The sequence below is a fragment of the Excalfactoria chinensis genome, chromosome 3 (genome assembly GCF_039878825.1).
Source record: "Excalfactoria chinensis isolate bCotChi1 chromosome 3, bCotChi1.hap2, whole genome shotgun sequence".
NCBI lineage: Eukaryota > Metazoa > Chordata > Aves > Galliformes > Phasianidae > Excalfactoria > Excalfactoria chinensis.
Window position 1 is genome coordinate 84883146 of NC_092827.1, and position 12108 is coordinate 84895253.

The 12108-nt window shown below is 38.9% G+C and overlaps 1 protein-coding gene across 1 annotated transcript in view; it reads left to right on the forward strand.

The window, feature by feature from the left end:
* The window catches only part of RPS6KC1 (ribosomal protein S6 kinase C1), an 82820-nt gene that overhangs the window by 55070 nt on the left and 15642 nt on the right, over positions 1-12108 (forward strand). Inside the window, exons 11-13 of the mRNA XM_072331025.1 lie at positions 333-465; positions 9673-11250; positions 11522-11611. Coding sequence (XP_072187126.1) covers positions 333-465; positions 9673-11250; positions 11522-11611 — 1801 coding nt within the window. The remainder of the gene's footprint in view (positions 1-332; positions 466-9672; positions 11251-11521; positions 11612-12108) is intronic.

Consider the following 12108-nt stretch of genomic DNA (forward strand, 5'->3'; position numbering starts at 1 on the left):
TCTTTTGGTCAGGCACAAAAATAAATTTTTAAAAAAAGGTCACAGGGAAATAACTGAGTGTCATCCTGATGACTTAGTTTGAGAGAGATTCTAATAAAAACATTGACCCATGTAATTGATTTTAATGGCAGCTTTGTGCCATCTTCTGTTCTCTGGAAATGTGCCAGATGCCATCAGCACAGCCTCGGGGGACCGAGGGGCATAGAGCAGCAGATGAGTGGTTTCTCTGAAGCCCAGAGTAACTCGGATAGATTAGTTTGGTTGATAAACACAGAGCACAGCAGGCTCCAAAGGCAACTGAGGGTACAACTGACCTTTTTGTTCTCTGTCAGGGTCTAAGGAAAAGTAGTGAGTACAGCAGGAGCAGAACGACCATCATCCCCCGCTGTGTGCCCAACATGGTGTGTCTGCACAAGTACATCATCTCCGAGGAGTCTGTCTTTCTCGTGTTACAGCATGCAGAAGGTTTGTCTCTCGTTTAAGTATGTTGCTGAAAAAGTCAAAGGTTTAGGCTTTAATCAATTGTACATTTCAGTGTCTAATCAATCTCTTCGATATATCTAATTAAAATATTTTTCTGTGCCTTAGAGATGTCATGTAAGACATCTCACATCCTCCCTCCTCTTCTTTCCCTTCATTCTGTGGTAGATCTGATTCCTTTTTCAAACAGCCTCTAATCCTGATGGTTCTATTGCATTGCAGCACTATAGAAAGCTTCCAACTGTTTAATTTCTACCAGAGAGCGAGTGCTTTAACTGCAACAAATATCTGTAGTATTTACAGTCATCTCTAAGAAATAAAGTCATTGGCTACTTTTGTAAACTTTGGCAAGCTAATTTTTAGTTAAGTGACAAGCATTCCCATAAGAGTTGAATAACTGTCTGCTAAAAAGCCATAAACATTTGCCTAGTAGTTAATAATACGTAGTTATTCTGATCTGAATTTTTAAGAAAATAGCTAGTGGCATCACATAGGAGTTCAAAGCAGAACCACAGAGCTGTGCCTTCAAACTATTTGTGATATTCCTGTTAAATGGACGGGGAACAGGTGGCAAAAAATAATTACATCTTGATTTTTTTCCTCTAACACCTGGATTTAAATATTCCTCAAATGTAATTGCCCACATTTATTTAGAATGAGTGCAGAATATAAATTTGGGGTTTGCTAATAGTTCTCTTTTTAGGAAATGTTAATAATTTAGACACAATGGATGGTTCGAAGGAACTGCGCTAACCAGAGAGAAGATAATTTTATTGCATTGAATATTATTGCTTTTACTTCTGATAACTTAGATTTTAGCATTTTTATGAGCAATTTATGTCACATGAGGCCAGCTAAAGTTGGCTTTAAAACATGAATAACCTTTTAAGCTATGTGTGACACGGTTTTGTCACTACGAGTGTTCCATGAGGAAAGGCCTCACACTACCGTACTGGTGGTGATGCTGTGGCTCTGTACAGTGCTACTGTTTTGAGGTCTGTATAATTCAGCCAAATAATTTAGAAGCCATCACCTGAACTGTAATTTACGTGTAAGCTGGTGCAGTTTGAGAAGTAGTAACTATCCAAACAACAACAAAACACAACAAAGCCTAGGAAGATACCAGCTGACCTTAAGGCTAGCATAATGAAGCAGTTAGAGACCAGATACGGTAATAGTTGCAACTGTTTCTAATAGTTCTTCAGTATCTGAAGACCTACGGTTTTGCTGTTATCCTGGGAAGAATATCCCTTCACAAGACAGATGGAAAACCAGGTGTAGTAACAGTGGAATCTGGGGGAGTAGTGATCATATGGAGAGAACAAAAATGTAAAGGCAGGCTTAATTTATCATTGACAACGATAATGTCCCCAAAGTGATATATATATATATGTATATATATAGTAATGACAGTGATAAAAATGGAGATGTTGTATGATCAGAGCTCTCCCATTTCAGAACAGAAACCTCAGCTTAATGCTTGGATGGAATACATTCCTTAAGGAAGAGTAACTCTCTTCTAGTCGTCTTTGACCTGATCATGAGTCCAATTAAATGTGTTGCTCTTTCTGTGGTGGGGTGGATCTTTAATTTACCAAGTGCCTGCTAAATCTGGTTTGTGCAGCTTGGAGTCTGTTGTGGCACTGCTTGGTCTGCCAGTGGGTGAAGGTGGTGTCTATCAGGCATGGTCATTTTGCCTGGGGCAGTCAGCAAACAAATATTTGGAAGCAGCCAGAGCTTATGGTGGCTTTCCCTGGCTGTGGTTCATGCATGCAAGCAGGGAACATGGGAAGGAGATGGATTATTTTGAAGGTGAACTGGGAGAGAGAGTGCAGGTGAAACAGGATTACTTTCTGAAGAGAGAGCTCTGAAAGAGGAACAGTGAGAAGGGAACATGGGAAGAACCAGGTAGCACCATGGGGGGGGATTCAGGACTGTCAGACTGTGCTGGGGAGGAATGGGTGAGCTGGCAGAAAGGGATTTCATGTGGGTGAGGGCTGTTGCTGATGGTATGTGTTGTTCACTTGACTTGGACACTTTTGAGTATAATCTAATAAACTGCAAAGTGTTTATTTTCTGATAAAACAAGTTGTTTGGAAATGGATTCACCTCTGTTTTTTTCCCAGTGCTATAAGTATTTTTTCCTAATGACCAGGGAATTAACAAGGTTAATGTCTTTATGGACAGTCACCCACATTCAAGAAATTATTGACTGGCCTCTGAACATACAAAGGGAGAGGAAGATAAGTGGTGTTGTCTGTTCTAAAGAGGGAGAACTGGGGCACAAATCAATGAGTAAATTGCTCAAGAACACGTACAAAAATTATATTGCAGGTGTAGGGCCTGATCCCAAATCTCTAATGAGCAATAATTTTGTGTTGCTTTGGAACTGCATGACCTGTGCACTTTACCATGTCCTAGGAGACATTGCTGGAAAGCAATTCAGCAGAAATGCTTAAGATGACCTGTAGATTTTCTTAGCTTTAGAGAGAACATGAAAAAAGAAATATAACCCACTGATGATTATCTTGAACACATTAGTCCTTTGAACATCCATCCTTTGAACAACAAGGATAAAAATACCGGGAATATCTAAAGATATTCTCTTAAAAAATTACGTCCATCTCAGACCAAGTATAAACAGAGAATGTGATTGTAGTTAAGTTTGAGAAAGTATGAAAATGTCCAGGACACTGCTGTTTAAAGTGATAATCTCTGGAATTTTATTCCATCAGTTTGCGTACGTTCTTAACATTTGTACTCAAAGTAGTTCTGTTTCAATGGAAAACACTTCCAGTCTAATTTATAAGTATACTGTTTTGTGGTGATTTATTATGTTAGCCACGCTATTGGTATCACTGAGTTGTTCACAGATAAAATATTAATTTAAGTGGGCTGTGGCTTGAATTATAGCTAATTCAGAGGGTGTTTTTAATGCTGTGTTAGGTATTGTCTGTTTAGTAAGAAACTTGCTAGCTCTTACTTTCAGTACACCTTAACTGTATTAGTAAGTTCAGCACTGTTGGGTTTTCTATGGAATTCTGAAAGCTCAACCCCAAACTCTTGCTCCAGATGAAAACTTTTCTTTTTTTCTGTGCGTCATGATGCTGTTTGTTACATGCTTGGATTGGTGAGTGAGGTCTTGGGTCCTCTAACAGGCTTTTCTCATAACTGCAGTTGGAGGCTTGAAGAGGGCCTTAGAAGCACAAAAGTCAGTAAAGTTATCTTGTAGCTTTGTTGGAAGGCACTTGGCAAATTCTATTGTGGTAGAGAGCCAATCTGATATTAACAAGGCCTTGCTTTTTCTTGGCACTAAGAACTCCAGAAATTTTAGAAACAGATGCTTCAAAAATAGGCTGGGGGGCTTCCATGGGACATCAAAGTTTAAGTGGCTGTTAGAAGCTGTCAAATCTCTTTAAGCACAAATAAGCTGGAGTTCCTATCAATCTGGAGAGCACTCAAGAAACTTAACACTGAAGAGGCTTTGCTGCTTGGTAGACAACAGGGTGGTAGTGTTATGGTTTGTAAAGTTTGGATTTGTCGTTTGGAAAGTAGGCAGTTCTAGCTGTAAGGACTCGACAGAGGTCAGGAAGGGTAGGAAAGGTGATGTAGTCATTGGCAAGGGACATTTTCAGAAGGCTGATTGAAATAAAAGCTTTTGCTTGAAGTGCTTTGCTATGAAGTTTGCTAGTTTAGGCAAACCTCCCACTTCCCAGAGATTCACCAGCAGCAGTGGAAGCAGTTGTGTACATGAGGCTCTGGAGTTTGTAACTGTTGTCATGTTGGAGATTAGGTTCAGATTAGCTTCCAGTTCCTGTGTATGCTGCAATACTATCGTGGCTGCTGTGAAATGTTGTTATTTTGTCATGATAGTGTCTGTATGTCTGGCTCCCTCTTGGCCTAGAAACTATGCAAATAGAATTATATGTTATCATTGTATATTAATATGATGAAGTTTAGCTGTAGCTATGTCTTTACTGAAAAGAACAGTGATTCTAAGTAAACCATACGGTTGTTCTTCCAACAAGGAATATTATTTCACATGAAGTGCATGACTTACGATTGGTAGTCCTGGCCATAAATTAGATTTTTATGCAGTGATATAAGGAATTTAGCCAGATTTTGCAGAATAGTTCAAGCAGGTCTTTCAGGTGCTGTTGGTTTTTATTTATTTCTTTTTCCAAACCACAATTATTTGTAAGCTTAGGATGTTCACTTTCACTTTTTTTGGACTTTCCTAAATACAGTGATTACCACATTCCAAACTGCATTCTGGTTTTGTGGGAATATTGTCCTTCAGAGCAAACTCATGGACCAAGATAGCAAAAGCCAATAAATTGTTTTGAATTACATCCACTTAGTCTTTCAGGGTGTGGAGCTGAAATTGTAAGTGACCAAGAACCTGTTGAGGAAAAGACCAACAGGTTATGATCTTTTTCATGTCAGCTGGAGCAAAAACATGGTTAGGAGACTAAATTTGCTGATCAGTTAGGTTTCCTTTTATCTTGTGATGTGTACAGTATAGTCTCTGTATCTTCTCTTTGATGTGCCTGCTTCAAAGTCCTACTAATAACAAAAACTGTAGAAGTGTTTGATATAATATTAAAAAAATATGGATCTAACAATATTCCTACTCAGCTTCATCACTTGGTCACTTTGTTTTGAAATTCTGTTGATTTTATTTTTTTAACACTAACTTTATAGATTGCACCTCTTGAAGCACAAATATTACCTTCAGAGTAGTGAAAATATGGTGAAACAAGGCACTTCTAATAAGTAATTTTACATCTAATACCTGCAGAAGGAGCTTTGATTTTTGTGTGCTAATAAAACTAGAGAGAGTAAGCTGGACTGGTTATAGTATCTTTTTATGGTAAAAAAAAAACACAAAAAAAACTTAATTATTTTAATACCGTACTTAGGAAATTGTATTAAATACTAATAAACTTTAGCTTAAAATCATAGCTTTTATGGTTATTTAGTATGTTAGACTATTTGACAGTGACCAAAGCTTACTTGTTTGGATTGATTTCTGTAATTTTAGTTTTTATAGATTCCTGATACTATATTAGCATGGCTTGCTAATGGGTTTTCTTGATCTTACACAACACATGGGGAGAGGAGGAAAGATTATTAGTATGTCATTCATAAAGGCATAATTATATACCCAGATACAAATATCACTCTTGTTTGACCCTGGATTGGACATTTTCAAAAAGGAATAAAATTGTTGTTTTTCACTATAGAACACAATTATTGCATAGCATTTATTTACATAGTTCCGTTTGACCAGGAGGCCAGTCTTGAAATATTTGTGTGTAAACATATTTGGACATAACAATTTTTGTATTTACTTGCATTTAACTACAAATTGGAGTTGCAGGAAGTAGTTATTTTCACTATGATTTCTCAGTCCAAGTGATTATTAATAAGCAACTTCTTTCTTAAGAAGGTAAGATAATAACATGTTTACTAGTGGAAAATGAATCATTGTAGTTCTGTTTCCACATGTAGACAGTTGTGAATTTCTGAAAGCTATAGGGATAAGGAGAGATTTTTTTTTGTTGTTGTTTTGGCCTTGTGCAAACCCTATTTTTGCTACAAGCAATTTTAAAGCAAACATTTTTAGAATACAGTTTGAACTTCTTGACCCTTCCATTGAATTTTCTGTTAAGTTTTGAAGGGCTGATCTCAACTTGTCTGTTTTCCTTCCTCGGACCTTCTTGAGTTGATTCCTTTCTTAAGCTGCACTAAGACTTCGAGCTGAGGCCAGGATGTAGTGGAGGCTGAATGAAATCTTGCATGAAGCAAGGTGAAGGGAACAAAAGACAAGAACTGCACCAAGAGCAGCTTGACCTACGGGTGAAAAATGAGGTAGTGCTGAGGAGAACTCTTTCACTTTTCATGCTGCCAGACAGTCCAGCTCCTTTCTGTCTTAGCATAGGGTATGAAGAGTTTAGTTCAGCGAGAGACCTTCAGATGTGATATGCAAAAACGTACCTGAATCCAGTAATGACATAAGAAACGAACATGACAATAGACCACAGCGATAATGTATTGGGTGTTCTGGATCTAAGCTCAACCCAGACTCCATTAAAAAGTAATTTTTGTATTATAGAGGAAGGACTGATCATGCTAGTATTTGTATTTAAAGCCATTCCTGGAAGCTGAGATGCTGTTGTGCCAGGCACTGTGAAGTGCTGCAAAAATGTAAAGTCTTTGCTGGTCACGTTATGTGAGCACCTTTTGAAAGCTGAGATTTGTGCTTCCTTACAAAATTTACGAAGTAGTACTGGGATAGTAAATACTAGTAATATGAAGATCTAAATAGTATTTGCTTGTATTAATAAATACGATGCAGGTGAGATGGGAAGATATAATACGCTTTATTAAATGCAGGAGGGTGGTTTCAAATGAGATTTTATTGTTCAGTATGAAAAGACACTTAATAATTCCTTGCCTAATTAATACATTGGGAAAAATCATTTTGTGAAGACCGTCTACTTAAAATAATCTAATTGAAATTAAACAAACAACCTTGTTGTAAAAGTACTGTTCCATCAGAATCTTCTAGAATAATTAAGCTTTTGTGTTGTTGCTTTTGTCTTGGTTGGAAGTGTGAAAAAGAGGAGAAAATCTTTCAGACAAAAATGTTTTCTCCTTTCTTTTTCTCCTTTCTGTTATTTGCTTTCCCTGCTAGTCCATGCTAGAAAAGGCATGGACACATGTCAAAATCTAAGATTAGAAGAAGAATTGATGAATATGGAAAAAATGGCTTTTATTTTTACCAGAAGGCTTTAAGAATAGCAATTCAGAAGACTCAGGGAGACTGCAGGGTTCAGAAGGCACGGCAGCGCTGTCATGTTTGAGGCAAGTGGCTTAATCTTAAGGATCCACGTGGACCCCACCCTATCACAGGGACAAACAGTGTCCTGATTGTGTGGTGCTGCTGGCAGGACTGGGATGCTTGGCTCTTTCCCATGCATGCATCTGCTTTGCTTGTACCCAAGCAGGCTGGGAGTACATTGCCATCCCAGGTGGCAGCTTGCTTGGTGGCACTGGCAGGAGGTGGTTCTCCAGCTGTGCTGGGAGACAACATTGAACCTTGTATTGCTGTTGAGGCATTACATGTTTGTAGGTATTTGAATACATGATATGGCCTTGCTTTGAGCAGTGTATGCAGGTTTGGGCACCACAGTACAAAAAGGGTATAAAACTATTAGAGAGATCTATGAAGATGGTGAAAGGTCTGGAGGACAAGGGGTATGGGGAAGAGCTGCTGAGGTCCCTGGGTTTGTTCAGCCCAGAGCAGAGGAGCTGAAGGGAGGCCTGATGGTGGCTGCAGCTCCTCACCGGGAGTGGAGGGGCAGAACTGAACTCTGCTCTCTGTGACAGGGCCTGAAGGATTTGCAAGGAGCTGAAGGGATTGGAGGAGTGTTTGGATAATGCTTTCAAGACATGGTGTTTAAACACTGGATGGTCTGTGTGGAGCCCGGACTTGGATTCACTGATCCTTGTTGGTCCCTTCCAACTCCAGATTCATTCTGTGATTCTACATCTTTGGGTGCATACTTGAAGTGCTTATGTAATACAGCAGTGAATACGGCAGCCCTTGTTCCCTTCTCTATGAGCATCACTTCCATTTGGTCCTGTTCATCTTCCTGACATACTTTCTTGCCTTGGAAAGTGGCAAGAGTCATTTTGACCCACTGCATCCATTTGTAGCTTACAGGCAGAAACTGTGGACTAATAAATTTAAATTGTCATACTTACAACTAGACTCAAGCTGTTAGATTTCCCTCTTAATATTTTTAATATATTTAGTTTTACCACAAACACAGAGAATCTTTTTTCCCTTAAAAAGAAGTCTTGTCTTAGCCAGGGGGATGGAGAGCAAGAAAACTCCACATTATATTATTCAAATTCATTTTTAAAGTATCAAGGGTTTTCTGCCTTTGATAACTTAGTTTTGAAATACCTGAAAATATATAAAACCTGTTCCTAGGCAATGAAAAATACTTTCTTCTTTCGTTGTCCTTTTTAGAGGAATTTTGCCTGATAAGGAGAGTGCTTAAAAATAACTATTAAAGCCTCTATTTTGGAAAAACATAATACAAATCTCTGTTTTACCCAAAGATGTTAAAAAAAAGAAAAAGGCAAAAAAACCCACACCAAAAACTTTGCAGGTGCCCAGCGGGCTGAATATTTATTCTTTTCTTCTACAAAGATTGTTTGAACTGTACTTTCTAGAATTTTTATGCATTTTTTGAGCTACAATGTCTTGACTTTGCATTTTTTCCTTAAGTTAGTAACGGTGGCTCTTTAGCTTTTCAAAGACAAATTCTTTGCCACGCGCAAGAGATGCAGCGGTAACTTCTTGATTCCTTTTTCTCAACTTGTGTTTTGCAATCTGTAGTCATTCTTATAAATGCGTGGTGTTTGGAAAAGGAGTTTTAGTGTGTATTTTTTTTTACATTTCACGGCTACTTTTGGAGCTGTAATTTATTTATTTTTAAAGTTTTTGAAGTGAAGACGCTGTTTTACCCATATAGCTTAAAATATTGAAAATGGTTGCTTAGTGAAGCAAGGCATAAGGAATTTTCTTAAGGCCTGATATTAGAGGGAGAAATTCATCTGCATTTAACTAAAAAAATCAATTTCTTCAAAGAAAACAGATCCTTAAAGTACCCTACTAATACGAGGCATTTCCCTTCCCCTCACTGAACTCATTAATCAGTAGTTTTCAGTCTTGTCTTCCCTGATGTTGCTTATGAGCTTGGAGGTGTGATTCAGAACAGGCAGAAGTGGCGATGGGCACTACTAAACCATTTGATCTTTCCTAGTTTTTGCTTTCTTTTGAGACAGCAGACGGAGAGAGCAGTCGCCACCATGCAACTTGAGACAGACTCTGAAATGAGACTTTACTGAAGGTTTTATTTTTTTATTTTTTTTAAAAAAGCTTAATCTCAGATGCAGCTATTTAAATATTTATGTATTAATACAAATCCGCTTGGAAAGCAAGTTGTGGTCCCTGTAATTACTTCCTCCTGAGGAAGTAGATCCAACTTGCTCTATGGGCTTAAGGAGAGATTCTGTCAGTATTCTGTCAATACTGCCATTTTCCTGTACCACTGTTAAACTGATTCTGTTCAGAGTGATGTTAAGAGACTTCTACCTCTTCTTTTTTTACAGGAGGAAAACTGTGGTCGTATGTCAGTAAATTCTTAAACACGAGTCCTGAACAGAGCTTTGAAATTCCCGAACCCAGAACATTCAGTTCGACTAAAATTCACCTGGAGCGACCGACGCCGAGCCCTAAAGAAATTAGTAGCAGCACGGATTCCAGAGAAAGCTCTGGGGAGAACATGCTGAAGGTGGTCCCGCTGAGGAGCAGCCTGACGCCGAGCTCTCAGGATGACAGCAGCAACCAGGAAGATGGACAAGAGAGCTCAAAGTGGATGGACTCAGCATCCAGCTCAGAAGAAGAATGCACCACGAGTTATTTAACGTTATGTAATGAATATGGGCAAGAAAAAATTGATTCCAGCTCTCTCAATGAGGAGCCTGTGCTTAAAGTGGAGAGTCAAAGTCTGAATATTAAAGAGAAAAGTTCTTTACAGAAATGCACTGTTGTTAGCAGTGATAGTTTCAGCTCTCAGGTTCCATCTCAGGAGCTAAAGCTTTTCATTGATGATGCTGAATCAGAAATAGCTAGTCCGACTAGGATATTGGACTCTTTAACCAAATCAAAGAACAGCCCCATGGAACTCTTCAGAATTGACAGCAAAGATAGCGCTAGTGAGCTTCTGGGACTGGATTTGGGAGAAAAATTGTATAACCTGAAATCAGAACCTTTGAAGCCATTGTTCTCTGTGCCGGGTCGTGACAGAAGCTTGGATGCCCTAGAGAACAAAATGAGTGTGAGCGCTCAGGACACCGTAAGCAGGGGTTCAAACGACTCTGTGCCAGTTATCTCATTTAAGGATGCTGCACTTGATGATGTGAGTAGTGTTGATGAAGGAAGGCCTGACCTTCTGATAAACTTGCCCGGTATGTCTGATGCAACTGAGGAAGCAGCAGCATCAAGGCCTGCCAAGTTTACAAAAACAGATATGGATGTCTTAGAAGTAAAATTATTGGAAACACCCGATGTCTTACAATTAAATAGTTCTGCAGAACAATGCAAAGCATTTAATCAAGAGCCAAATCACGTGACACCAGAACTGGGTGATCCTTCCCCCAAGGAAGTAAATGGACAAAGCGGTGTCACTCAGGGAGCTCTCGGGACCTTCTTTACTTCTGACCCAGAGGTAGGTAGTTCAGAAGACGGGGCTCTGTTTCAAGGGCCCGGAGCCTGCTCCGTAAACATGACAAGCAAAGAAGAAGGTGTGTTTGTTTCCAACCTGCTCTCAGGTGCTCAAGATGTTAGCTTGGACAGAGACGCAGTAAGAAACGAAGCAGTGTTGCTGTTTTCTGATCAAACTGAAGACTTTGGGAAAGAGGAAACAAACCTGTCTTTGTTACCAGCAGCTGAAAGTGAACAGACAGCACCAAAGAGGGAAGACAAAATAGCAGTAGCAGGGGAGAAGGATATACACCAAATTTTTCGGGACCTTGATGAAAGATTAGCGATAACCTCCAGGTTTTATATCCCAGAGGACTGCATTCAAAGATGGGCAGCTGAAATGGTTGTAGCCCTTGATGCTTTACATAGAGAAGGAATTGTGTGCCGCGATTTGAACCCAAACAACATCTTATTGAATGATAGAGGTCAGGAACTTTTGCAAATGCATTTCTTTTTATTCGCTGTTGCTTCCAATTAACTGAGTAGGCGTTTTATCTTGTAATTAGTATCTTCATTTCCTGTCTAGAGCTTCATTATCAGTGCAGCAAATTCACCCCCAGTAATAGCTTCTAGTACTTAATGATGCCATTATTCTTAATGATACTGTTTTTAGCTACAAAAGGAGTAATTACAGTTCACTTCTGCAGAAAATGGAAGGGAAAAATGTTTTGATTTCTCCTGTCGTTTTGTTTTTAGGACACATTCAGCTAACGTATTTTAGCAGGTGGAGGGAGGTTGAAGATTCCTGTGACAACGATGCCATAGAGAGAATGTACTGTGCCCCAGGTTAGAACAATCACCTACAATGTTTCACTTGGAAAGTAGATAAGCAGCTTGCATTTTCTCACAGAGCCTTTGTAACACAGAGCTCAGGAACATGCAATTTCTAATAGAATTTTCTTTTCCTGAATGTCTTAAAAAGCAAGAGAGTTTGTAACTGCTTTATTGTTGAACTGTGGTGTTGTTAGAACATTTCCATAAAGTGTAATTGCGTTGAACGTCTTGTTTAAGGAAACTCAAAAAATGTTGTGTGTTCCTGCAGTGGTTTGTTATGTGTGAGTACATCCTGATAACTGGAATGAGCAAACAGGGGAAAGGGCAGAGTGAAAAGATGACATCGTGAGCTTTAAAAGCACGAAAATTTATACGTGCAAAGAACGTGGAAAAAAACATATCGCAGTTTGAAATACACAACCCTAATAGGCTCAGAGATGCCTCAGACATTTTTGATGAGCTACGGTGGGCTTTGAAATAGTTTAGAGAGCTCTTTTCTTAGAACTGCT